At 53.2% G+C, this 27,721-nt stretch overlaps 1 protein-coding gene across 3 annotated transcripts in view; it reads right to left on the bottom strand.

Moving 5' to 3' along the window:
* The window catches only part of TTC7B (tetratricopeptide repeat domain 7B), a 239,683-nt gene that overhangs the window by 19,234 nt on the left and 192,728 nt on the right, over positions 1-27,721 (bottom strand). For all 3 annotated transcript variants that reach the window (XM_082841924.1, XM_082841925.1, XM_082841923.1), the window contains 2 exons: positions 24,031-24,171; positions 11,701-11,903 (listed from right to left, as the gene is read on the bottom strand). In XM_082841924.1, the coding sequence (XP_082698050.1) occupies positions 11,701-11,903; positions 24,031-24,171 (344 nt within the window). The remainder of the gene's footprint in view (positions 1-11,700; positions 11,904-24,030; positions 24,172-27,721) is intronic.

Here is a 27,721-nt window from a genome sequence, read left to right as displayed (position 1 = left end):
GGGAGAGACCCCTCTGGGCAAGGTGAGAGGCAAGAGGAAGGACGGAGACTTCACTGCAGTTGAGAGCAAAAGAGAAAGTAGACAGGCTCAGCAGTTGCTGCTTGACTGTCAAGTCACAGAGTCAAGGCCTCCAATCCCCAGAAGATGGTGAGAAATTCCACTCCTCCCACCAGAGCAAGGGGCAGAGTTCTCTGGGGCCAGGGTCACCCTGGAGGGGTCCAGAGAGCTGATGCCTTTCACCCCACCCCCAACCCAAGAAGGCAAGTGCTGTTATCCCGTTTTACAGATAAGGAAAGTGGGCATGAAACCTTCAAAAGTGATGGAATCAGGATTCCTGGTGGGTCTGCCACTCAGTGCTGTGCCCTTGGCAAGTCCCTTCCCCCGTCTGTCTCAGCTTCCCCAACTGTAAAAGGGAATGCTTAGATTAGGGAACTCCATTGGTGTTCTAAATCCCGGACTGCTTTCAACTGTCTGGGGAGCATCAGGTCCAAAGGCTTTCATCTGCCACCTGTCCACCCTAGGCCCTCATCCTTGATATCGGTGAAGGAAAACCAGAAGCAGTACCTGGGGGAGACTTCTCACAGGAGGTCCTCCCTAGACCTCTGGGCTGAAGAGTTTTAAGCTCAGACTGTCAGAAGGTCCGGACAACACATGAGAGAGACATGGCCCAGAGAGAGCCCAGAAACACCAGCAGGGGCGTCTCTGGGACCAGCCCCAAATGATGGGGAAGCAATTCAGGCATGAGACGGGTTGGAGGCTGCCAGCCCGGGTGGCTCCAAATGCCACCATGAGAAAATGGTGGCAGCTACGCCCTCTGGCTGAGTTCAGAGGCAGGCTGCGCGGGGGCGGAGGGAGCTGAGGAATCCAAGTTAAGCAGCAGGGCTAAAATCCTGGGAGGCCTGAAATAAGGAGAGGGGATTAGGGACCGGGATCTGAGAACAAAGAAGGACCCTGGTAAGTGAAAAAATCTGGATCAAATTCCTGATCCAAGCTAGGGAGCAATAACTGTGGAAAGGCAGGAAAGCAGTGGAAGCGAACCGTCAAATCGTCCTGGAATAATGGGGCAGAATTTCTAAGAATAAATGGTTTGGGTAGAGTATGTCAGATTTTAAATAATTTTAGATCATCATTACTAATGAGACACTGAACCACTCTGCCTGTAATTAGTCATCTAAGACTCCAAAACAAAAGAGGAATAAACACAGAATTCATTTTTTCCCTTAAGCTGCAGCAAAGGAAAGCCTAGTGACACGGCTTGCATTTCAGAGCCTGCCCTGGGTCTGTGTTGCTTCTGGGTCTGTGATTTCAGTCCTCAGGGAATGCAGGGGTGGCCCGATGCCACGGCTCCCTGGCCAGCACCCAGAAAATGCTGCAGTGGGAGGATGGACCCAATCATCAAGCAGAAAATGTCTGCAGAGAACATCCCTGCACCGACTGATGCTGTTTGGGGTGGGAGGGTTTCTGGCGGGGGCGGGGGGTGGCGGGAACAAGGGCCCCAAGTCACACAGGAGTCATGCGGATGTACAGCACACGTTCCGGATTCCCAGGCGACACTCCTTTTGCTCCAACAAGGACACACGTTCCCAACAAGCCAGAAGCACACAGTTTCAAAATGATGCGAAGACATAGCTTGTGTCATAAAACCTTTCAATTACCTGCTTCTTCCCTCAAGTCATTCCCAATACCCGCCACCCCCGTCCCCACTCAAAGGTCCTCTCTGCTGGGTTCGCTCCCCTGATCCGCTTCGGCAGACTCGCTCTTTGACTGTTTCTGCCACTGCTGTCCCCTCCCTCCCAAAGACGGGTGCAGGTGCTCTGCAAAGCCGGTTAGGGCAATGTGGCCTCTCCCTCCCTTCCTCAGAAGACGCCCCTCCCCAACCCAAGCAAGATGTGAGAGCAGAGAAGATATCTTGGTGCTGTGGAAATAAGGAAGCTGCTTTCATCTGGGTTTGGGGTGGGGGTCAGGGGCAAAAGAAGAGGCTCCCTCAGTCTGGGACCAAGAGCAGAAGGTGGTCTCGTCCTGAACGGGACGCCAGGCTCACAATCTATGGAGGGAACCAGCAGGAAGGGCTGAGGGTGTGTCCCGAGTCACAACCAAGGGACAAAAGATCGTCCTTGGGGAGAGATGGCTTGGGGGTGACCAACAGGAAGTCCACTACAAGAGAATTCACCTGGCCTGAGGGAGTGGGGTTTGGACGTCCGTTGTTTTCAGACAGGAGATGATGTTGAATGATACTTGCGTGGCACACGGGGCTGAGGCTACCCCTTTCTTGCCTCATCTGTAGCCACAGGACATTAGCAGGGAGGCTCTGGCCTACAGCGGAGGGAACAGGTGGGAGCGCTCTGGCCCAGGAAGAAGCTCTGTGCGGTGGAGGAGGGGTGCTGCCTGGGTCCACGCAGCTCCAACCCCTCGGCGGCTGCCACGTCAACACGTCTGCCTCGGTGCCCCCGGCCGCCCGGGGTGGCCATTTCAGCCACCCCAGCACTTGAGTCTGAGTCAGGCCTTGGGGCCTGGCATCTAGCTTGGCAGGTGAGCTCCTCTGGGGAGCGGGGAAACAGAGCACAGGGGCTTCGACCAAGGAATGGTGGATTCGTTTTACATTACCATTTTGATCTCTGGTCTGGAACTAGGTCTCTCGTGGGTGTGGTCAGGTGAGTCCGTTTCTTAGAGGTGACCCTCCGCGACTGGACTGAGAGAGCCGCGCAGGCCCGGCAGACAGCTGCACGGGGGCGCCTGCCCGCCCTCGGCCCGGGCCTCGCCCCTGTGGACTCCAGTAGCGTCCCACAGCCGTCTGTGGTCTAAGGATGGTGACCACCATGCTCCCCAAATGGGGTTCAGGGTCTGACACAGAAGAATGTGCTTGGGGACAACAGGACAGAGTGTCTGAACTTGAGAGGGGTCGTCACCGCGCCCCTCCCGGGGCCCCTGAACAGAGGGCTGCCCCTCCAGCCTTCTGTCATGTTCAGCCCCTGGAGCAGGTCCACAGGTAACCACTAAGCTGACACACCTGACGGGAGCCCTGCCTGGCAGCCCAGCAAGTCATCTCTGAGATCCCGCTACCCCGGGAGGTGCATTAATTAGCCCTGTCCGGGCCTCCACGGTCTCCAGTCCCACCTCAGTGTCATTTCCTGTCCTCGTGGTCGATGGGACTTTGTGCAGAGGCGGAGCCACAAAGAGCTAGTAAACCTGCCCGGCGGAGCCAGCATGTTCCCACGAGAGCTGCTCGGTCTATTCAAGGGAATTAGCACCCAGGCTTTGGGGGGCTTCACTCATAAAAGGGGAGTAATGACATCTGTCAAGTTCACCATCGCCTGTAGTTGTTCTCCCCCTCTCTCCTCCCCAGCCCACCCGCCCCACGCCGGCCGGCCACCCCTGGTCTACGCAGTCACTGGGCTGCCTCAGGCAGGGCGCCTTCCCCCAAGGAGCAGACAGACCCGTGAGCAAACAAGTCCGCGTTGGTTCAACCGGTGCTTCCAGGGGGGGAGGTCAAGGGGCTGAGGGCCCCTCTGTCAGGGTAGGTAGGTAGGGGGCCAAGAAACGCTTCTCAGAGGCAGTGACTCCTGAGCCGGGCTCCACGACAGGCTCTGCCCTTCCTGCCGCCCAGGCTGATGCCTGGTACCTGACCGCCCCTGCCCACAGGCTGAGGGCCCACCCCACCCTGGCCATGGGGGCACCCATCTTCCACAGCAGCCCTGGTCTGGCCCAGCTGGGCCTCCCCCTGAACCCAGTCAGAAGAGATGCTTTCCGCCTCTACCTGACAACAAGTCAGGCCAGCTGGGGCCTCCACCGTTCCCTGACTCCTTTCAGCCTGGATAACTAGGGCTACAGGCTCAACAGAAACAGTCAGAAAGTAATACTTAAAAAGGAAAGTGTAATACCATGCTCTTGGCCAAGCACGTGCCATGATATATATATATTTTTTTCTTCTTTGCGGCACACAGGCCTCTCACTGTTGTGGCCTCTCCCGTTGCGGAGCACAGGCTCTGGACGCTCAGGCCCAGCGGCCATGGCTCACGGGCCCAGCTGCTCTGCGGTATGTGGGATCTTCCCGGACCGGGGCACGAACCCGTGTCCCCTGCATCAGCAGGCAGACTCTCAACCACTGCGCCACCAGGGAAGCCCCATGATATATTCTTATTTCAGCTCCTCCAACCGCTGAAATTTGGTTCAGGAGGAAAGCCACACCCATGGTCAGTTCCTTCAGAAAAGAACTCCCTGTCAAATCGAGGCAGAGAGGCTTCCACCACGGGCAGGTGGGACCTAAATTATGGAGACTGGTAGTAACGCTCATAGCTAGTGCTTCTGGAGGGCTAGGCAGCCTGTGTGACTCACTTAACCCGCAAAATCACACCGCCAGGGGATCACCATTATTATCCCCATTTTATAGCTGAGAAAATGGAAGTACAGAAAGATTAAGGGACGTATCTCAGGCCACACAGTCGGTAAGTGACAAAGCTGGGACCCAGGTGGGTTGGCTCCAGTGCCATGCTCTCAACCTCTGTGCTGTCCTATCATTCAAGCTGGAGACTCTTAAGTGACTCTACCTTCTTGTCCTGGCTCTGTTCCTAACTTGAAATATGACCTAGGGCAGGTCACCAAGGGCAGCGTCCCCACCAGTAAAAATGAAATTCTCTATTTCATATTTCATACGGCAAGAATAAACATCAGATACGGCGAATGAGGTTTTACATTTCTTTTTTGAGGTTAAGGTTATATTCGTGCTAATTATTAATAATTCTTGAGGGACTTCCCTTGTGGCGCAGTGGTTAAGAATCTGCCTGCCAATGCAGGGGACATGGATTCGAGCCCTGGTCGGAGAAGATCTCACATGCCGAGGAGCAACTAAGCCCGTGTGCCACAACAACCGAGCCTGCGTGCCACAACTACTGAAGCCCACACACCTAGAGCCCGTGCTCCACAACAAGAGAAGCCGCCGCAATGAGAAGCCCGTGCACCGCAACGAAGAGCAGCCCCGGCTCACTGCAACTAGAGAGAGTCTGCGCGCAGCAACGAAGACCCAACGAAGCCAAAAATAAATAAATAAATCTATTAAAAAAAGAAAAATTCTTGGAAGGGCCTGAAGCTGTCAATGTTGCTCAGAGGCAGTGTGTACCATTAAGGGACGGGAGGGAAGCTGGAGTGAGGAACAGGGGCTAAGCATCTGGTAGAAGGCCCTGCTCTTTCCTCTCCTCTGTTAGTTTGAGTCCCAAATACTGTCAGTAAAGACAGTAGAGAAGTTAAGGCCTGTACACTTTTCAAAGAGTACTGTCAATAGCACACAGATGAGTAGGAAAGGTGGACATCTAAATATTTCAGTAGTCTTCCTTTAAAGAAAACAATTGTTCTCCTTATGTTTAAAAGCATTTTAAAAATCCTGGAAGTAAATGAAATACAATTAATAGATGAGAAGGCTTCTCACTAGACGATGGTAGTGTTTTGTTCCCTGCCAATCATTCTTTCTATGTACAGAGAGAAATCGATACTTTCGATGAAAGAGATCCGTTTCTCAAGATCAGCATTTGCAAGGGGAAGGGTATCTCCATTCGGCTTCATTACCTTAATTGTACTTGGGTCTTATCCAGAGTAACAGGAAGGATCAAAGTTCCCTTCTTTAAGACTGGCTTCTCCAAGGGAAAGATGCGGAGCCCTGCCCTGTCTGGGCCCTGGGCCCTGGGTACACCTTACTAAACTGATGGATAAGCTAGACAGATACACAGACAGCTTCCGCCTCTGGAATCACCCTGAAAATCTCACGACTCCATGCTGCATCTCTCCTCCAATAGGGGCATAAACTGGAAAACGTGCTTCTAAATCATAAAATAGACGCAAGCTATTTCCTCCAAGTCTCATGAAACACTTTAAAAGAGGGAGAGAGAGAAAAACACCAAAGTTTCATAATTTAGCAGTGCAAGCTGCGTCAGGCAAGCCAGAGTCACCTCTTTCCCTTGATTCAGACCTGCCCTGCCTGCCACCCTTCTGGCTCGTCATGCGCAATGGGATGAAGTATTTTCGCACAGTAGACGCGCGTGTAAGCTTGAGGACAGTTTAAAGAAAGCTCCGACTTCAGGTCCCTCTTTGAACTTCAGAAGAGCTGCCGCCGTCTCCGAGCAATGTCATTAGCCTTGTTCGGATGCTTCTGGCTCAAACTTTAGAGCTGCGAACACAACTTAAAATGAAGTAACCATCTAGAAGACTTGTCCCCATGCACCGCGCATTTCAGGTCCTCCTTCCAGACCTCCTGCCGACGTGGCGTGCCTCCGGGTATTTCATAACAGGATGCACTTTTCCGACAGCGCGGCCGTTCTCTGCCAGCCTTTGCTACTAATGTGCTCCCGGAACAGAACTGCAGCACCCGTTCTGAAGTTCTCACACTTGATGTCACTACAGATTTCTGATGTTTCTGAAAATGTAAGATCACGGAGGAGACCCTCGAAGACACCTGTGCTGAAATCTTTAGCCTGGAGCTGTCTGGATTGAACTGAGGTGTGGGGTGAGGCGTGTTTCACGCCTCATCCACAGAGGTCAGCCAGCACTTTTGGACCCTTCATGCCCCAAACAAAAAGTCTATTCTATTATTCAACTGGCCACCTACAAGAGCCCCCAAAGTGTCTTTCCACTGAGCAGGAACCCCCTGCAGCCTCCCTGGGGGTCCTTGCCGAGCTATTCATACAACCCACCATCACGGGGCCCTCAGGCTGAGGCAGGGAGGCCTCCGCCCCACTCCTGGGAGGACCTCTGGGGCCCGACCCCTGGCCTCCGATGGTCCCTCTTCCCCATCGTCCTCCCCTTTCTTTGGGGTGCTCCACCAGTAGGCCTTTCTCACTACTTCCTGTGGCAGAGCGGGTGAAATTCACACCACCCGCCCCCGGTCTCCTAGCTACCCTCCTTTGAAGGACGGATGGCCTCTGTCCCTGTCCAGGTGTCCAGCCTTGTCGTGGGACCTTCGACATTCAAGGCCATGGTCCCTGGTGCTTCCTCTCTGGTTTCTCCCCGCTTCGGCATTAGCTCTGAGAGACCCTCATCTTGCCGTAGCTGGAGGCCCATCCCTTGGGGACAAGTCAGTCCTCTTCCTTCCCTGCAGGGCGGGTTTGGGGCGTGAGCGGGGCCCTCCGGGCCCAGCCCCTCTCCAGCTCACACCCTCCCCAAAGCCGCCCGAGCAGAGCACGCCTGTCTCGCTCTCCTGCGGCCCCGGCCCCCAGCACGCCCTGGGCGACCCCCACCATCTGCTTCTGTTTCACACCTCTTTTCGACCTGTCGAGTTCATTGGTGATGTGCTCCAGGATAAGTTACTTTCTCAGCAGTATTTTCCCCTCTAGTCTTACCAACATCATCTCCCCGCACACAGCCTTTCTGGCTTCCTTCCACGTTCATCTCTCTCTTGAAGGCTCTCTCTGTTCCTTTCTTTTCTTTTTTTTTTTGCGGTACGCGGGCCTCTCACTATTGTGGCCTCTCCCGTTGCGGAGCACAGGCTCCAGACGCACAGGCTCAGCGGCCATGGCTCACGGGCCCAGCCGCTCAATGGCATGCGGGATCTTCCCGGACCGGGGCACGAACCCGTGTCCCCTGCATCGGCAGGCGGACTCTCAACCACTGTGCCGCCAGGGAAGCCCCTCTGTTCCTTTCTTACCCTCCCATCTCACACACTGCCCTCGGGAGCCTAGGGTGACGTTATCAGAGGGCAAGCAGGTGGCCCTGTTTGCAGAGCCTGTCCCTATCCTGGTCATCGTGTCCCTGTCTACCCTGAGTCCATGCCTGTCCTTGGCCTGGATGGTATCACCCAGAGCCCGTTCCTCTGCCCTTAGTCCGCCGTGAGCCCCCTTTCCCTCCTCTACCCCCTCCTCCTGAGCACAGGGTTACTGGTGTGGAAACAGTTGCTCTATGTTTCATTAATTTATCTCAGGTCCTGGGAGTGAAAGGCTTTTTACCATGGCATGCAAATGTATGTAAAGTTATATACTTATGCAAAAATGATATGAACATATGCCTTTAGATTTTCTGGAAAAAAGTGTGATCACTCTATGATTCCCTCCCCTTGTCAACAACATCACTTTGTAATTCCTTATCCCGTCAGCTCACCGCTCACTTACTATCTGCCCACACTCAGCTCTCTTGTCTTGTGCTAACTCATTATTAATATTAAACACATTATTTCTCTTCTTTTTTTGCCCTGTATGTGAATTTAAACACATCTGTGAAGGCTGAAACTATTAGAAAACTGTCAATTTTCACTGGGGTTTAATTTACATTTCTGTTGTCAAGTCTGACCTTGTATTAACTTTAATACATTTAATACTTTAATGAGTACCATCTGCCTCCAAGTCGTTATTGCTTTTTAACAATATTAATGTGTTTGCATTTCTCTGAAATCGTGCCTCTCCTACGAGCTGGGCTGCGCGGTGGCACGTCCTCCCACTAACCCGCCCTAGAAGGTGGCAAACAATCGTTCCTCAGGGAACAAGCTCGCGCCCCGACTTCTAACTGTTCTCCGTGGCCACCGTCAGCCCCTGGTCTCCACCTGTGACACACAACGTGGCTTCCTTCCTTCAAATCGGCTCCCTCCGACTGCCCCTTGGCCCCTCTCCTTCCTCTCTGAGCATCAGGGCTGACGCAGACGCACTTTCCATCCTCTGGGCTTTTTCCATGACCTGCAATCTGCCTGCAGTCGGTTCCTTCCCTTGGAAGCCCCTTGGCTGGTTCTTTGGGATGGTGCTCGCTGCTGCGCTCAGGTCCTTCAAACTCCTTCTAGTCTGACCTCTGACCCTCGCCGTGGCCTTGCGGCCAGGCCTCCTTGGCCCACCCTGTCACTTGCGCACCCCACTCCTGAGAGCCAGGCAGGTGCCAACGCTCACATCTGTTTCCGCCTCCTCTGCCCCGTAAGTCTAGAGCCCCCGACTCTTCCCTTGGACGTCACCTGGTAAAAAGGCGGCCTCTGATCTCCCTGCTGACAATTTGTCTTCACTTAGGGGCTTGCAAAGCAGTCTGGCTGCCACGAGGGTAGAGGCAGGACCTTCTGTGACTCAATAAGAGGTTTCCCTTCCTGTGCTTCATGTGTGTCTGGGGCTAAGATTATGCCTCTTTATGCACCAGGAGGGTGAGCCAAAGGAACAGAGCTTTCCTGTGAGCTGGGGTGGGAGGCAGGAAAGAGAGGGCTGTGATGTTTCAGGGCTGGGGGCCTGGGTTCCAGGGGCTGCCCCTCCGCGGGCACCAGGAGAGTCGGCAGCACCGGTGGGAGGGGAAGCTGACCTTGGCTGCCGCGGGGCTCCCGCCAGCTGTGGCTGTGGCTGGGAGGACGCAGGCCCGCGGGCCTCATTTACGAGGTCACCAAGAAGGAACTGGCCAAGCCACCCTTTGGGACCCACAACAATCACAGTCACTGGGCAGTTTCGGGCCACGAGAATCTGAACTCCTCAAATTTGTAGGCCTGTCGGACTCAATCTGCCTCCAGTCTGCATAGTTTTTGAATGTAGCAGGACGCGTGGAGAAGTTTAAGGGTTTATTATTATCGCCATTTTCTCCTGTTGAGACCTCCAAGGCAGCTAATGTCTCCAGGCCAGAGAAGGCTCGGTCGTTGCCCTGCATCCAACAGGCAAGGCCCCTCCATCACCCGGCCCTCGCTCACCAGCTCTCCTCCGCTGGGCCCACTGCTGCTCCTTTCAGAAAGGAAAGCGTCTGGCATTTGGCAGGGAGCTCAGGTGTCTTGACAAGCTCCAAAGGTGAAACAGAAAACTTTCCCGGTGCGATTTTCCTATTTGATCTTTTGTCTCATGTGTTCCCCTTGGGGACGAACAAGAAATACTTCTCTGAATAATTCATAGGCCCCGGGGTAGAAACACGCTGCCTCTTTTTAATAAAAAGGCTGGGTGCTCGGTGTTGATTATACCTCTTCTGTGATACTTCAGCAAAAGCAGGGAGATCTCAAAAGCTCTTTACAGATTCCTCTTACAATAGTGAGACAAAAATGAAAAGCCATGGAATATTTTTAACCAAACACACTAATGTTTGGATAATACGTAAAATTATTTATAAAGCTGTCTTGAACTACAAAATGCTCATAAAGGGAAGTTGAAAATTAAATGATTGTAATTATTACAAGGTCTGATTTATTTTTAAAACTGAAAATGATTGTCTTCAGTTTTCTATTTAATGAGCACCTACTAGGTGCCAGGAGCTCTGCTGGCCTCGTTATGTAAACCATTTCATGTTGTTCTCACAAATGAACTGGGTAAGGAACAGCTCAATGCACAGAAACACCGAGGCTCTTAGAGGTTAAGTGACTAGCCCAAGGTGTCCCGGGGGCAGGGACAGGGCTGAGTTTGAACCCAGATCTGGCTCAGAAGCATACGTTTCCCATGGTTCCTAATGCTGGGCACCTGGGCCCTCTTCTGCTGAAAACCACTAGTTACTGCTCAGCTCCATCTACATTTTGTGATGTTACTGTGAGCAGTGGTGAGAGAACAAAGCCTTTGGGACCGTCTGGAGAACATTTTACTTATTGGTTACAAAACCGTATCCTCTTAGCACTGGACAGAAACTCACAGCCTATCTAGTTGAATATTTTCATTTTACAGCAAGGAAACCTAGTGCGGAGCTTATGGGCTTTCCCCAGAGTCAGAGAGCAAGCGAGTGACACGGCAGGGCCAGAATTCCGTCCCTGGACACCTTGCCCGATGCCCGTTCCTCCACGTCACACCCCCCGATCACACACGCTGGGCTCCCGAGGGCTGCCCACCTGAAGGACACCTCGGCTGCATTACGGGCTTTTCCCTTCCCGTGGCTCATGAAATCAGAGATGTCCTACCGCTAAGAATGAAATACAAATTCAGAAGCTAAGTCTGGCCGACAGGCCCAGAGAAAGCAGCTTTTCACCCGCTCCCTGGACCCGGTTCATCTCCAAGTCTCCACCCAGACTCTCGCAGGACGGGGACAGCAGACGGGCGGCTCCTGGGCAGCCGCTGTGCCCCACGTGTGAGTGGTCTAACTGACCCCGCCCAACTGAAACTGAGGTGGTCGGGTGGCCAACTCCCAGGCAAGGAAGGGAGGGGAGCAGTGGGGCAGCCCCGGGCTCCTGGCCGGGCACCCAGAGGAGGGGCATGTGCGGCTTCAGAGCCACCACACCCGTATGCAGTGTGGACGCTGTGGTGACTTACCTGGGTCCTCTGGGCACAGTAGGGCTGCCCCCGTCCTCTGACAGGATGCTCCCACTAGCCAGTGGCCTGGGAGACAGGCTGGGGTCTCGGCTCCCTCAAGGTAAGAGAGCCCCCCAGGAGGTAAAGTGCTCTGACTTCTGTACTGAAGGCTCCCCAAGGTGTGGACATCCCCAAGGTGGCCGCCATAAGCAGCTCGGAGACCAAGATGACAATGACAGAGCCCAGGGCCACAAATATGTCTTTATTAAACCCAGAGCCACAAGGTGGCTTGGACTGCTGGCCAGAGACCACTGACTCAAAACTCTCCTCTCACACCGATCAGGACCCCCGGGTAGGGTCGTCGCTGAGGCTGTGCGCTGCCGATTCCTACGAGCTCCATTTGCGTAAACTACAACCGAACGGCGCTCGCTGGCTTGATGCACCTTGACAGCCTGGCAGCCCAGGTGCATCTGGCCTTTGGAACAGGAACAGGGTTTGAGGGTCAAGAACTATGTGCTGCTTCCCGGGGGACCCCTGGTCCAGGGCTGGAGGCCCCGCCAGCGCTCAGACTCACCAGCCGCTGCATGCTTTTCACGTGGGTGGGGCTTATGGATAAGGCCTCTTCGTACCACCGCCGGGCCTCCTCGATGTTTCCTCGGAGCTCGGCAACCTGGCCTCGCATGTACAGGACGTTGTGGGACATCGGGAAGAGGTTGGCAGCTTCTTGGGTACAGGCTGTGGCTTCTGCCGGCTTCCCAATGCCGATGTAGACTTCAGCTGTGAGGAGGAGAGCACAGGCACATGCTGTCCTGGGCCACTGCCCTTCAGAGGCCCTGGGACATCGCCTCCCCTCCACCACGGGAGTCTGGCAGGGGCCCACCTGGAATATGCAGGGCCCAGAGCCAGCCAGCCCAGCCCCCAACCCCAAGTGGAAACAGCCGCGGGCTGACGGTCCTTCCCGCCCACTGTTCACAGGCACTCGAGTCAAGGCCGTGCGGCCTTGGAGGGGACACTTGTCACCACCGATGAGACGGGAGTGAGGCCTGCCTGGGCCCTGCCCCCCCCCATTCGGAGGTCACGCATCCTCAGGGCGCACCAGGGACACCTGCCCTCAGCTCTGGCAACCACAGAAGAAGGGCTGGATGAACCCAAGGACAGGCAAACCAGAGCGGCACAGCCCCTCACAGGGCAACGGCTCTGCTCTCGGGCTGGTTCCCCGATGCCAGGAAGTGTGACAAGGCCAGCAGGCGGTGCTGCTATGGGCACAACATAAAATCACTGCTCCATCAGCCCCTGCCCTGGACCGACCAGGGAAAGCCACTGCACCGGGGGGACTAGTAACTGTATACTGACGAGCCATCGCTTTCCAAAAAGCAGGAGAATTAGTTCTCCTCCAGTCTCAGGTCTCAAGTCTCCCACGCCTACGTGGAGGGTCCCTAATTGCTCTGCAGCCCTGGCTTCCATCATGCACGTCCTGTGCCCCCAGCCATCCCCAGGTCCGCTCATATCCCTCATTTCCTTAGGGCCCTGAGGTCACGGCCCCACAGCCTCTCCAGTGTAGGGCCTGCATTGGCTGGATGTGGGAAGACTCCTCTCCCTCCTCAACCACACCTGTCAAGACCACCACCCAGAGCCCCGCTCAGGTGGCCGCTGTGCTCCGGGCCCACAGACCCCTCCTCCCACCCCCGGGGCAGCCCCTTCCTCGCCTGCTCCTGCCCTGACTGCTGGCCTCCACTCCTGGCAGAGAAGGAGGTTTTGTGCCCATATCTCCAAGTTACGTGTATATGCACACGTTGTGTATAACGGAAGGCACACGAGAATAGGAATGATAGAAGAACACAATACAAAGAAATAGAAAATGTTGACTTTTTTCCTCACGCCCCTCCCGTCTCTCCTCCAGCCCCTCTGTCCCGCGCAGCCACTGACAGACCAGCCTCCCCAGGCAAAGCTCCGGTGGGGTCACCACCCTGCTGAAAAGCGCTCCTTCCGTTCCTGTGCACCCCTCACCCCCTTCAGTCTTCCCCGGAACGGCCTCTGGGAGGCTTCTGATGACCATCCCACCTAAAACTGCTGCTCCCCCTACCCCGTCCTGGCCCAGCACGACCCAGTTCCTTTCCCTGCTTTCCCTTCCGGCCAATACCAGGCTCACCTTGTCTGTCTCACTCACTGTCTGGGGGGCCCCTCTAGAACATAAGCCACCACCTTCACACTATTCACTGCTGTGTCCCAGCGACCGGATGAGTGCCTGGCAGTCAGAGCGCAAGAAATGGGTGCGAACGAATGAACGGTAACAGTAATGATACCAGTAGCTAATCATCATCCAACATGGGCTTTGTGCAAAGAAGTGCTCTCACTTCTGCTTTTGTCTGCACAGTGATCCACTAGGTACTATTATTTTATCCCCGTTATACAGACGAGGAAACTGCGGCACAGACAGGCTGAGCAATTTGTCCGAGGTCCCAGGGCAAGGTACAGGCAGGCGTGGCTTTGCGGCTGTGCTCTCAGCTCTCTACAGAGAACAGTGTCTCCGCTGCCCCCAGATAACATCCAGACCCCTTTGCCTGGCATCCGGAGCCCTTGGTGACTGTCTCTACCGCCCCTACTAACCTGTGTTCCTATTGCTTCCTACACCCCCGGGCTCTGCCATGTTAAGCCGCCGCTGTTTCCCTGGGCTTTTGTTTATTCTCTTGCCTCTGCCCTGATGGTGTCACCCCTGTACCCCCTTTAAAGCCCAGCTCAACGGCCACCACCCCCGGAAGCTACCTCTGACCCCGTCCCACCGCCCCAGCTGGAAGGGGAGCCCAGCCTGGGTATCCCTCTGATGGCTGTGTCCCTAGAGACATTTTGTGAGGGGTCCTGGCTACGCCCCCAGACAGCACGTTGTGCTGACATCCACCCTTCTATCTCCCCACCTCCAGCTTCAGGCGCGGAGACTGGAAATTCTGGGCAGTGTGTGGTCAGTGTCGGTGCCACTGCATGGCCCTCTCCTAAGCACCTCACTTCCCTGGTGACCATAGTCACACCAGTGACTGACTCCTCAGGCCATGAGCAAGCCCGGGGGAGGCACAGGCCCACCCTGCACCCCATCTGTGCTTCTGGCCGTCAGTCCCCCTCAACAGGGAGCAGAGGTGATGGGCTGGCCCGGGGACCTGCAGGGAGAGGCCCAGCCTCTCAGACCTGGAAACTCGGACACTCACATACAACTGAGCTCTAAGTGTGGCCGGGCTGGCACTGCGCCTGCCTCACATCCTCTGAGACTCCTCTCTTGAGGTACTTACTGAGCACCTACTACACACGGGGCCTCTGTAGGAACAGAGACCACACGCGTCTGTCCTTCCGCCTGGGCCTCTGCAAAACTTGCCCTCCTGGGAGGTAGACACGCAGGGCTGCCCGCTGTCTTCCAGTAACACGACTCTCTCCAAGCTCCCGCCAGAAGAGTCCGGGGTGTATCTGGCAGTTTCAGGTTCCGGAGCCTGGCGGCTGCGGGGGCAGCAATACAGAATGTTCCTCCCACTGTATGCTGCCTCCTGACTTGCTTCCCTCTGGGGGTGAGTTCGTGTTCATTTCCAAGGTCCCAGGGCTGCCTGTGGGTGGGTGAGACACCACAGGCCCCTCCCATCTAGATCGCTCCGGAATAAAGGCCAACTTGGGAGAGCGGGGACGAAATGATTCCAGAGCTTTGTTTTGCTTTTGCTTTTTAAATTTTATTTTATTTTATTTTCATTTATTTGTTTTATGGCTGCTTTGGGGCTTAGTTGCGGCACGCAGGCTCTTCATTGCGGCACGCGGGCTCCTCTCTAGTTGTGGCGTGCGGGCCTAGTTGCCTCGCAGCATGTGAAATCCCAGTTCCCCGACCAGGGATCGAACCCGCATCCCCTGCATTGGAAGGCAGACTCCCAGCCACTGGACCACCAGGGAAGTCCCCAGAGTTTTTATAACAAGAATCAAGGTGTATGTTGTAGCGGGGGGCGGGGAGCCTTGAACACCAACACAACAAGGTAGATGACACCCTGTTCTGTGTGGGTCCCCGTGAAAACAAACACGGGACCGAGTGTCTTCTTGGTTCCGTGTCTTCGGCTACAGGTCTGGTGCCTCTCCTCCCTCCTCGTGATGAGGAAACAGACTACGGGGGCTGAGCTGAGTCATGATTGAGAAGGTGGGAGAGAGGATCCAGACCCCCGAGGACTTCTTTGCCGTGCTGTCCAAGTTGTAGGGGCAGGCTCATGTCACCGCTGCGGCCTGCGCTCCCGAGGCAGAGGGGCGGGCGAGTGCACGGCCTGCGCTGCTCCCTGACCCCTCCGTTTTAAGATCAAACAGAAGGACACAGGCGCAACGGGCTGGGGTGATTTTCAAACCATATCTCCCCAGTGGAGCCTCTTTCCTCCAAAGAGATCCTAAGAGTGGACAGCTGGCCTCCCCTCTTGGTTTGGCCCCCTCTCCGGGTCTCTGAGGCAGCACTGTCTCCACCTTATTCAAGCCCTCCTTCTCCTTGCTACCAGGACTCTAGGGTACCCCGTTGGTCAGCCAGTGTCAGGGGAACATGGAAGGTTCGATCCCTGCGCCCAGGCCTTGTGTGTGACCTTGGGCAAGGCCATCAACTTCTCTGGGCCTGTTCACCTGCCAGGTGGGGCCTGAGGCTGGCCCGCGTCTCAACCAAGAGGGTGGAAGCCTGGAGCCTTGAATGCCCGCATTCTCGGCTTGCTCCTGCGGGCGTGATGCTGGGCTCTGCTCCTGCGACAGCGAGGCCAGCAATTCGGGCCGGGTGAATTCGATCAGCTGTGATGCACTGGGAGCCCAGCTGAGGCCAGGAGTCACGATGCATCCTCCGATTCAGCCTCCCTGGGCACAAAGCTGGGAGTGTGATCTCCATCTCACTCCCTGTCTCTTTCTTAATTGGCTCAGAACTCAGGACGTAAACAGAGGTGTACTATTTCCCTAAAGCCTCCAAAAAATGTGATCGGTATTGTCTTTTCCCACTAAAACTATGAGCAACTTCCAGCCACGTCACCTCTGCATCCCTTAGCACAGGTCTAGCACTTAGTAGGTGCTTAAGGAAAGACTGTAGACTAATGGACACTGCTTGCGGGTCAGAGGAAGGCAACCGTCTCTGTGGCCCAGGTTGATGAGGAGTCAAAGGTCAGAGAAGCCACAGCAAGTGATGCTCCCCTGACCCCTTCACCAAGGGCTAAATTCAAGTGAAAACAAAAAAAAACACAAAAAAACCCACAAAGGGCCTTTTGAGCTCATTAAGAGATATAAGAGCTTGTACTGAAGGAACAGTGACAGAGAGGGAAGCTGGCTCTGGGAACTTAAAGCTGATCGCCTCCTAACAAGAACATAGTTCAGCGCAGTGTCAGAGCCCCCGCTGCGGGGCGGGCTCTGAAGGGTCACTCTCTGAAGAGGTCAGAGGGACAGAGTCTGTCCTGGTCGCTGGCAGCTGACAGCCTCTAACCAAAGGTAAGGTGCCACGCAGGGTCACGGACACTTTCTACCCCTTTCTGAAGCTCAGACTAAGCTCTGGCTGTCCTCTCTGGACTCCCTTGCTTTCTCCTTGCTACCAGGTTACTATGAAAAATGCTGGAAATACCCCTCCACCCCACCCCCGCTTGCAAACCCTCAATGGTTCCCAACTGCAGGTGAATGTAACCCAGATGTTTTTGCTTCCCGTTCTAAACTAGGACCCTGCTACCTTTTCACTCCCTCCGTGCTCCATTCACGGTCTCACCTCCACACCTTGGCTGTGCTGTTTCTTCTGCCCAAAGTGCCTTCCCTGTACTGTTGCAGACCCATCACTCCTCACCCTGGGTTCCCGCAAACCTCGCCCTGCACACGACGTCCCCCCAAACCCCACCCTGCACACGACTTCCCCAGACAGGCCTGGGTGCGTCACCCCTCCACTGCCCTGCGTGCTCTGGGAAGTCCCTCACCCCAGGCTGCCCCGTGCTCCCGTGACTTGTGTTACCCCGTAGAGGTCACGTCCCTGGAGGGCCGGGATCAAGTCCGCTCCCCTGTGCGTTGTGCCTCGCGCAGAGGGCTTTCCGAAATCGTTGGCCAAACCAAGCTAAAGATGGGATCTGAAAAGGGCTGAGCTATAGTGCCAAGGTCCGGGGCCTCTTTCCTCCTCAGTGGTGAAGGGGGCTCCCGATAGGGGGACCTGGAGCGGGACGCACCCACAGCCCTGCACGGGGCCCAGTTTCCTCACTCGTTCATTCACTCTTCTGACACTTGTCAAGCACCTGCTTCACGTCGGCTGCAAGGCTGAGAACTGGCTCCCATTGCCTGCCTTGGGCTCAGGGCTGTTTGGGTCGTGCGCCGTGCAGAGGCGCTGGGCGGAGTGGGGCTGACCAGCCTGGACCCCGCTGGCCAGCTGTGAGCCTGGCGTAGGGCTGCATCTGCCCCTGGAAAGCGAGGAAGCTCTTCTCACCAAGGTGCCTTCAGCTAAGGCACACCTGCTCCCTGGGGCTTAGCCTACCCAGAGGGGACATTCCTGTGAAACTCACACAAAGGAGCCGTGTATGTGAGAGGCGGCCAGAGGGCTGTACCTGTGTGCGAGCCATCAGATCCTCCATTCCACCAGAGGTCCGGCAGAGAGGGATGCAGAAAAAGGCGCATGGGCCATCAGCTTCTCTCGGTCTTGCAGGCAGCAGGGAGTTAGGCCTGCAGACTCGCCGACCCCCCGAAACCATTTCCCTTTCCCCAAATCCTGCTTCCCTAGAGAGAGGAGACTTGGGAAACAGCCTTAGCAAGCTGGTCCTGGGACAGCCTCCGCCGCGGAGGGCAGGGCAGCGCCAGGGCTGGGCGCACGTGTCTGCCGGGAGACAAATGTCTTTGTCTCCACCTATTCAAGCCCTCCGCAGCATTTCCTACCTGCCACACGCACTTAAAAATCATTATTTTACAATGGGGAGAGGGAAGGGGGCAGGGGCAAGGGAGGGGTAGGGGACTAAGAGGTATGAACTATTAGGTATAAAATGAGCTGCAAGGATATAGTATACAACGTGGGGAATATTTTATAATAACTATAAATGGACTATAACCTTTAAAAATAAATGAAGATACGATGCTGATCAAGAAATCATTATTTTAACAGTTATGGAGTGTTTGACCCCCACCTGTTGGACACGCTCATGCATTTTCTGTGTGACTGTCAAACTGTCGTCATTTTGCAGAGGACGGCACTAGGGTGGTGGGACCAGGATTTCCACTAGTCTGAGTCCAGAACCCAAGCCCTTGATGGTACCGCGCAGGCGCCTTCGTAACTCCCCTTGGCTGCCAGGACGCCACATCTCCCGGTTCCCTCCCGCCTTGCTGACCACTTCCTTTCTGCTGCTTTGGCTTTTCCTCTCCTCCCCAAATTTTGAATGTTGAGGGCTCAGGTCTGGGGCCTGGCCCTTTCCCTTCTCCATTGACATTCTCACCACATCCCTTGGCTTTAAATCCCCACTCGCAACTTGATGTCTCTAGCCCAAACCTCAAGCGTAGACTTGAGTATCCAGCCACCTGCCTGACACCTTCACTGTGCGTCCTCAGGCACCCGACGCTCCCAAGTTCAAGGAGGGCTCTGGTTGCTCTTGCCCCCCAATATCCCCACCCATCGGTTCCCACCACCCAGGCTGCCCGTGGCAGGAAGAGGAATCACCAGTTACCCGCTGGCTCCAGCTCCCAACACAGGAGTCTTCCTTTACCTTCACCCCTACATCTAACCCATCAACAAGTCCTATCAGTTCTGCCTCGAAAATGCAACTCAGGTATCCCCCCTCTCTCCCCCCCTCAGACCGGCCGTTCCCCGCGGTCACACAGACCGAAGTTCCTGACCTTGCCTCCCCACGGCACTGCCTCCCGTTCCGTGCCCCACATTCCTCCAGGGTGATCTTGTAGCAACCTCCCTCTGATCCTTTCATCCCCCCGCTTGCCATCCTTCAACAGCTTTTCAGTGCTTTTAGGAAGAGATCCTGACCTGCTCACCAGGGCGCTGGCTCGTCTGGCCTCGCCTCGGCCACGTGATTCTTCCTCTCTAGGCTGCATGCCCTGCGACCCTGCCATTTCTCTAACCTCAGGGCTCACGTGGCCCACAGGCCTGTCCACGTGTGTCCTACGCCTGCCACGTGCTCAGGCCTCCTCCGGTCCTGGCTGGGGAGGACCTCGGTTCCCAGTTCTCCCAGAGCCTACACTGCTGCTCTGGGGTACTCGGCACCGTGGAATTAAGTGCTTCTGCCGTTGTTATGTTTCACATCTGTAAACTCCATGAAGGCAGAGCCCGTGTCCGTCTGCTGACCCCTGAGCTCCAGAGCCTCGCCCTGATGACGCACGTGAACAGATGCTCACAGCTGCGTGCTCCATAGCTGAGTGCCTTCCCGGGGCAGGGGCTGGGGCTCTGGGCCCACACTGGTTGGGTCTGGATTCTGGTTTCTCCACTTACTAGTCATGTAACCTTAGGCAGGTGACGTGAGAGCTGTGTCTTGGTTTTTCCATCTGTAAAATGGGGGTGATTAAAGGGTATTTACGCCTTATATGGCTATCACAAGGACTAAACAAGTTAAGACACATAAAGTCCTAGGATCAGGTCTGACACACGCACGGTGCTTGGTAAAGGTCAGCTACCTGCAGGTTGTAGACCGTGAATCAAAACCTCCCAGGGCAGCAGAAGGGGCAGTTCTGGTGGGGCTGACCAACAGAGACTGGCACCGTGTCAGGTCAGGCTTGACCCCGGGGTACCACATGTTCCCTCCTGCAAGCACTCCCTGTGCAGTCACCCTCACGCCACCTGTCTGGGAGCTGTCTTCACCTTGTCATGGGGGCCGTGCCACAGGATTACCCTTCAACCCTGCCGATGCAGCCTCCCGGTGGCTGGGAGGAACCTAGCAGGGGGAAGGGCAAACGGGACAGGCCAGCCAGGGCCAAGGAATTTGTGAGAGTATCACAGCTTTACATTCCCAGCAGAAATCAGAAAATCTGATCTTGCACATCTAAGAATAGCCGTTGGTTTCGACGGTGAGAGATGCCAAAGTGAAAGCTATAATTATTAGTAAGTAACAAGCAGAAATTATCCACCTACTGCACAGTCATTTTTAGCTGCCATCCCAGAAGTGGAAATTGAAGGATGGACACCAAGAAGCTGCTTGGCTTGGGAAAGGCCCTGGTTCAACTCTGAATGACTGTGAATGTATGAATTTCCAAAGGCCAGTGATAAGGTGTGCATTCTAAAGAAAACGATGTATGACTCCCAGGGAGATGTGTCTCAAGGTGCAACAAACATCAAATGCTCTAATTCAGCTCACCTGACTCCTGCCCAGTGAGACCACAGAGGAGCTGGTTTCTATTTGGCCTGGGTTTCCCTTCTGCATAACAGAGGAAAAGAACGCTTTGGACCTTCTTTGTAAGATGGTGTTTATACAAATGGCACTAGAAGATACTTGGAAATCCAGGAAAAGAGACCATAAAAATGGGTAGTTTCTTTCTAAATATCATGTGATACCCAGAGCTGATACCCAATCTTTTGATACCCAAAAGATTGATAAATGTAAAAAAAAAAAAAAAAAATTTGGCAAAAAACCCCCAACAAAACCCCAAAACACAAACAAAATTAAAATGGGGGGAAATACTTAGAGCACATATGGCACAAGGCCAATTTCTTTGACACATAATAAGTGCTTACGACTCAAAAAGAAAAGCTCGGCATCTAAGAAGATAAATGGGCAGAAGCCAGGAGCAGACAACTGAAATACCATTTTCATCTATCAGATTGGCAAAGATCTTGAGGTCTGATGATTTGCTGTGTTATCAAGAATGTGAGAACATGGGCATTCTCACCTTGTTGACTGGAATGCAAACTGGCACAATTCTGTGGAAGGCAATGTGACAAAAGTTACCAAAATTAAAGAGTACGCACCCTTTGATCCGTCAATTCCACTTTGAGGAGTTTACCTTACAGGGACGGAACAATCTATAGACGGCTACTCATTGACGCATCGTCTGTAGCAGCAAAATACTAGAAATCATCTAAATGTTAGTCAGTGGGCTACTGGTTAAATTACGGTAAAATCATACAACGGATTTGCTCTCTGATGTGCCGACGGGCAATGGTCTGCGCCGAGTGTTACACCCCGGCGGGGGTGCACACGCTAACGGTGGTTGCCGTGGGGGAGTGTGACTGACACTTGGGATGGCAGGAAGCCTCTCATTTCACATCTCTTGTGCCTTTTGAACTGTGTATCATGTGCGTGTATTATTTTTTCAAAAATAATTTAAATAAAATTGTCACATGGGTCCAAAAAAACCAAGTAACACAACATGTACAACCCATGCCAGTTGGCCACCAGGTACCCTGTGAGGAGCCTGAGGCCCTGGGGTCAGAAGTGTCCAGGAAGGAGGAAGAGGTACAGCGGGAAGGGGCGCCCAGGGCATGGGTCCCACCACACAGGACGGGAGGGACCCTGGATGGTCAAGCATCCCTGGACTTCCTGGGTCTGTGCTCCCCACTGGGCCTGTGGCTGATGTCCTCACAGAGCAGCCAGAGGCTCCGGTGTCCCAGTCATGATCTCTTTGCCACTCAGATGACACACAAGTGGCTCAGGGACCTGCTCATATAATAGGCTGGAAATCTGAGGTCGTCTCAGAGTGGCCTTACCTGCCAGCCTCAAATCTGGGGCCACCTCCAGCACGGGCCTCCACCACAAGCTCCCACTACACTCAGATCACCAGCAAAAACAACCAGGAGAGAAGAGACCCGCAAACGCCACAGAAACACCATGGCCTTGGGTGTGAGGCCTTGATCTAGTTTCTTCCAAAGCTTGCGGCATTTACAGAATCTGGCGGTATTGTTAGAGCTGACGATGGACGCAGATGTTACCTGGTTTCCATAAGTTGTCAAAAAATGTGAGTCACTTTTAGTTTGCCACCCAGAGCAGTAAAGCTCAAACCACCTATGGTAAAACCTTACAGTTCAGTGGAAGCTTCTTTTATGAATTCCTTCTGAGTTTACCTCTTCAAAGACCATATTGAATATACGATACCATTCTAATCTTGACTCAAAGTCAGTGCTTTGAAAGAGTCAATGTAGCACCAATCCTATAAAGATTATAATTTGCTTCGTTCATTCATACTATATAAGCGGGACTTACATTCTGCCTGGAGTTTAAGGCAAGTATGATATTCCATTTCCAGAATTCAATTCCACCAACTCGTAGAATGTTAAAAGCCACATGCATTAATAGCAATGAGAGCTTTATTCTGTCCTATAGGCTATGGCAGTGAGAAAGGGATGTCACACGATTGATAAAACTTCAAGGATAACTCCAAAAGGAATCTTAGCTGCCGGGTTCTTCAATGTTCGAATAAGCAGCTACAAAATTTCCTCCCGAGTCATGGTGGGTCACGTCGAGGAGCAAAGCCTGGATAACTGAGTGAGGGGCAGCAAGCCACTGGGCAAAGCGGTCCTGGGACTCAGTGGCCCTCACCAAGGTCATTAGGTTTTCCGAGCCACAAGCAAGAGAATGCCTGGGAGGCCAAGGGAGCTGCTTCCAGCCTAGAAGGATCACCTTCTGCCCTTGTGGTTTCGTAGACACTGACCCTTTAAAAACTCAACTTCATGCCCATTTTGAAGGACAACTCTGCCCCTCTACTAGCCCTGCAGGTTCGGCCAGTCTCACCTGGCCTGGAAACTAAAGTGAACCCCTTCTCTTTTTGTTCTTTGCCGTCACTGCTCATGAGGATGACTGAGTAGGACGGGCACCAGGTCCTAGACTGGGGGCCAGCTTTTCTTCAAGAGAGCCACAGAGGAAGGCATGACTGCTGTTCCCGGGCCCTTGAGTCAGCCTGTCTAGAACCCAGCAAGAGGCTGAACGCTGGCCAGCATCTGCACAGGAAGAACAATCAGCACGTTCGTGAGTCATCCCTCTTTTGTATTTCTGCTTAGAAGAACATAATTTGTTAATTTACAGTGGTTGTTTTGGCTCAATTAAAGATGCCAACACGGGAGCGGCTGACTGAGCTCGGCTCTGGGACATGCCAAACCTAGGTAAATCCAATTGTGTTTCCTACACGAAGGTTCCAAACAAGGTTGGACATCATACAATTAGCCTTGGCAAAAAAGGGGTAAACAGATGGCCAGTGGTGGGTAATAAGCACTCCTGCAGCCAAAGCTGGGCTTTTGCCGTGCACTCTGAGAGTGGAGCCTGGGAAGGCCTTGCAGATCAAGGGGTAAAACTGGAGAAACAGAAGTTATCTTTCCTATGGAACTAGAAATATGTAAGCAAATCAGGAGCCACCATTTGCTCTGTATGGTGGGATTCCCATTGCTAAAATGTCTGCAGGCTGGATTTATTGTGGCGATTCCCTAGCTATGCAGAAGCAGCCGTGTGAAACTGGGGGAGGGGCAGTCACACCTGCCTTCTGGGCTAGTTTCCAGTCCGGCAGCTGCTGGTACCTGCCTCGCTCTCTGAGGATTACCAGGAGCGCCGTCAGAAGTGGCAGCTCGGACATCAAAACGCTGTTCCCCCCGCCCCCTCGGCTTAGATAAAGACATCTGTGTCATCAGGACACCTGGACCCTCTCCCAGGGTCTCTTAGACTTCACCACCAGGGTGTGCCGGGCACTGTGCTCACCAACCCTAGGAGCCGATGCTATTGACCCACCGTACGGATGAGGAAACCGAGGCTGAGAGGGGAGGCTGTCACCTCCAGCCCATGCAGCTGTTGGTAAGTAGCAGAGCTGAGGCTCCACTCCAAGGCTGCAGGACTGCCATACCTCCGTCGGGTCTGGGACACCACGCTCTGCTGTCCCCCTCAAAGAAAGTCTGGGGTGTAGATCTCTGGCCCCTGCGACAGCATAAACCCTGCGGCCCAGGCCGCAAGCTCCCCTCTGGCAGAGCGGCAGGTGGGCGTGGGGTTGAGGGGCGGAGCGGTACCTGCGTGGAGCCAGATCTGCGCCAGCGTCATCCAGGGGTGTAGCGGGCCCTGCTTGGGGGCACTGCTCTGCAGAGACGACGCCACTTCCGACAGTGCCTGCTCCACTCTGGAGGCTGCTACCGACGTGGCGTGGACAGAGCCTGCGGGAGGGTTTCGGGAAGATGGCATCAGAGGTGGAAGGACAGACCCAGAGCCAGCCACCGACCCACACAGCCAGCCGTCCCCCCTCACACACAGGCACGGGTTCAAGACATACACACACCCCTCCCTCACGACGTTTCTGAGGTTTACGGTCCTTACTGTCCATACAGTCACTATGGCCTGGCACCTTAGTTTCTGTCCGTTGCTTTAGTTCGTCTTTTAGTCAGGACAGAGCACACGCTGTGCAGATGCTCCGTCCGGGAGCTGAGTCGAGCGCAGGCTGAGTGTCCGGGCAGGAGGGGCACAGCTAGCCACGAGGCCGTGACACGCTGCTGAAACTTCGCAGACGTGAAGTACTACGAAGGGAGGTGACAAAGCACCCCTGCCTGGGCCTGAACCTAGAAGCTACCTGGGGGGCAGGGGGAGGAACCACACTTGCCTCCTGGGGCAGGATTTGGCATAGATGGAGGCCATTCTCAAGACAAACCCAGCAACCGCCCGTTTCATTCCCTGGCCTTTGAGGGATCTGGAACCGTATTCTAGGAAATGCCTTAAAAACTGTAGACAAAGCACAATTTGCCCGCTGTCTAAGCAGGTGTCTATCACTAAGGCTAATACTAGACTCGCCGAGGACAGGTTATGGCAAAGGGGCCCGGAGCTCGGGAGCTGCACCCGCCTCACTCTTCTGTAGAAGCTACTGTCCTGAGAACTGGGGGAGGCGGCAGGCTGAGCACATTCACCGGCCAAAGGGCTTCTATTCAGAAGTCCGATGAGTCAAATGACACACTCCTCTCCACGCTGACCCTCGGGAGGTCCTGGCGATCGGAGGCCACCTCCCCAAACAGGGGCTCTTTCCCCACTTCTTTCCAACATCCGCTCTTGGAGGAATGGTTTCAGAGCTGAGAGCGGGAGTCTCGGTTATTTCAAATTTAAAACCGGTGATATTTGTATTCACTGGCAACATTCTTAACTTATAACGCATCGTAAAGCGTAATACGGAGATAAACGTTCCAGCGCCTTCAGTGGTAACTATCGACTTATCGTGAGGTTGAAAATGGTGATAATATAGAGAGATAAATGCTGACTACTCAAATAAATTTCACTCTGGGGAAAATGAGATTGTGAGCATAAAAATAATTTCTGTTGGGGCTTTGAGATGCACCAAGTTGGTCCTTTTTATGATAGAAAAATATTAATCTAGAAATGGGAAAGTATATTCTCAGTAAGGCACAAAGGGCCAGCAACTGTTATTCTCGCAGTTAAACATCAGAGATTGTCTCACTGAAGTCACAAATGACATAAGAATGTCTTCTATTTTCATGAATATTTAAGGAAGAAAGCTTCTAAAAGTTCTAAACAGTGAATAAGATGTGAAAGATTTGAAAAGAGGAAAGCACAAAGTTATTATATTCAGACTATATGATTGTATTTCACGAAGACAAAATCTGGAAATTAACTGATCTGAAAAAAAATTTTTTAAATAAAAATTAATGTATTCATTTTTAAGACTACCTGCGGCAATAGACTGGCCATCCATATTCCAACACAAAGGAAACATGGATTTTTCTAAATACACTCAAATCCTTCAGTGGGGTGGGGTTGGTGGAGGCAAAATGCAGGAGGTGGATGGGAACCAGACTGGGAATCCAGCGTCTGTGGATAATCCACACACAGCGCCCACGGGGAAAAGCACGAGGAGGGCGCCTCTGGAGAAGGACCAGCGAGTCCTCCAGAGCGAGCGCTGCCATGCAAGGAGGATCTCGAGGCCCCGTTCAGAGACACTGATCGATCTCATTATGATCCAGGAGAACTGATGAAGTTCAGCTAAGAACTGACCTTGCTTAGACAAAGTGTGTGGGGCTACCTAAAGAAACCCCAAACAGCAAAATGATTAAACTGCTGTTGATTTTTTGGGTCTTGTTTTGTTTTGAACCTTTTTATGGAAAAATCAATGCTTTAACTTTGATAACAATGATTTGATGTCGTTTCCCTGAGACTTCCAACAGCAACTATTAGTAAATAAATAAGGTGGTTGTTGCTACGTTCTGACATTATCAAGCCGACTCACCTCCTCACTGACTACCTTCAACAGTGGTTCTCAACTTTGACTTCGCATCAAAATCACTTAGGGATTTAAAAAAATCATATGCCGTAGCTACAGCCCAGACCGACCGAATCATGGACCCTAGGGGTGGGACCAGGCATCTGTTTGTTAATAGCCCAGGTGGTTCCAATGTGCAGCTAAGGCTGAGGCCCCTGACCTGGGGAGAGAGGAAGCAGGTGTTATTAACTGACATGTGGTCAAGAAAAGCCTGCAGCCATCCTCTACACAGGCCAGCCAGCCTGAGCTGTCCTGCTTCCCTGCAGCCCAACAGTCTGGGGAAAGAGTACCGGGAAGATCTTGTCCTTTAGGACGGAGGTTCTCAGAATCCCTTAGGAATCTGCAAATTTATTGAGACCCCTCAAGAGATCTTGTTTACACGGGTTATATCTATTGATATTGACCCATGAGAAGTCGAAACTGAGAAATGCTCAAAATATTTAGTTATTAATTCATTTTTCAAAAAGAACAATAATAAACTACCGCTCTAGAAAAATCCTACACATTTTCTACCAGGTTCTCAGGCTCCTTTGCTACAAGGACTTGTGGCTTTTGGAGGTGCTAATTTTGTTTTTTTGGATTAACTGTTTGGTTCACAAATGCACTCGTCAGAACTAATGTCAAAGTCCCTTCTCTTTGTGGTATCTACATACAACTAAATCAATTAATGCTTCACATAATCATCTGTAAAATAACAGATTTTAATTTATTATTACAATCAATGTTTCGCTGTGAATAAGGTCTGGCAAATGATGATGATGATGATGCCAGCAGTGGTGATTGTTGGCTTTAGTGAACGTGGCCTGTTTCAGGCCCTCTGATTTGCACTTTACATATATTATTTCACTCAACCTTTAAACAATTCTTTGAGGCAGGTAACACTGTTACCTGCATTGTTTAGATGACAAAATTGAGATTTTAGTGAGTATTTTACCCAAAGTCATACAGCCAGCAGGTGGCAAAACCAGGACTCAAACACTATCCTAACTCCGAATCTAGCCTCTGAATCCACCAGCCCGGTGATGCCACCTCCACCGGGAAGGCTGCCGTGAGCCTTCTGTTTCTTCTCCCTACCACCCTCGTGTAAAAAGTTAGGCCTCGGGTCCTCAGTGCCCCATCTCCCCCTGTGGGTACGGTTATCACTGTACAGACCACACTGTTTTATGTAAAAAGTTGATGTAACTGTCTCTCCTCTGAGACTGGGTGGTTCTGGAAGACAGGAACATGCCCTCCATTTAGGTATTTTCAGGGGCTAACAATGCCAGGCCCACGCAATGTACTTGGTAAATGCTTGCAGAACGAGTGAGTGATGAATGAGTGAATGGAAGAATGAGTACTGCCAATACACACATCACTGTGTGAAATTTAGAAGAGTGGCCCCTCTTTGGGGAAGCACGTCTGGGTGCCCTACTGTCCTTCCCTAATGGCTCAGAGGCCAGAACCTTCCC

Source organism: Leucopleurus acutus (assembly GCF_964270905.1).
Source record: "Leucopleurus acutus genome assembly, chromosome: 1".
Taxonomy (NCBI): Eukaryota; Metazoa; Chordata; class Mammalia; order Artiodactyla; family Delphinidae; genus Leucopleurus; species Leucopleurus acutus.
The sequence above is the reverse complement of the archived record's forward strand: the minus strand, read 5'-3'. Positions and strand labels throughout refer to the sequence as shown.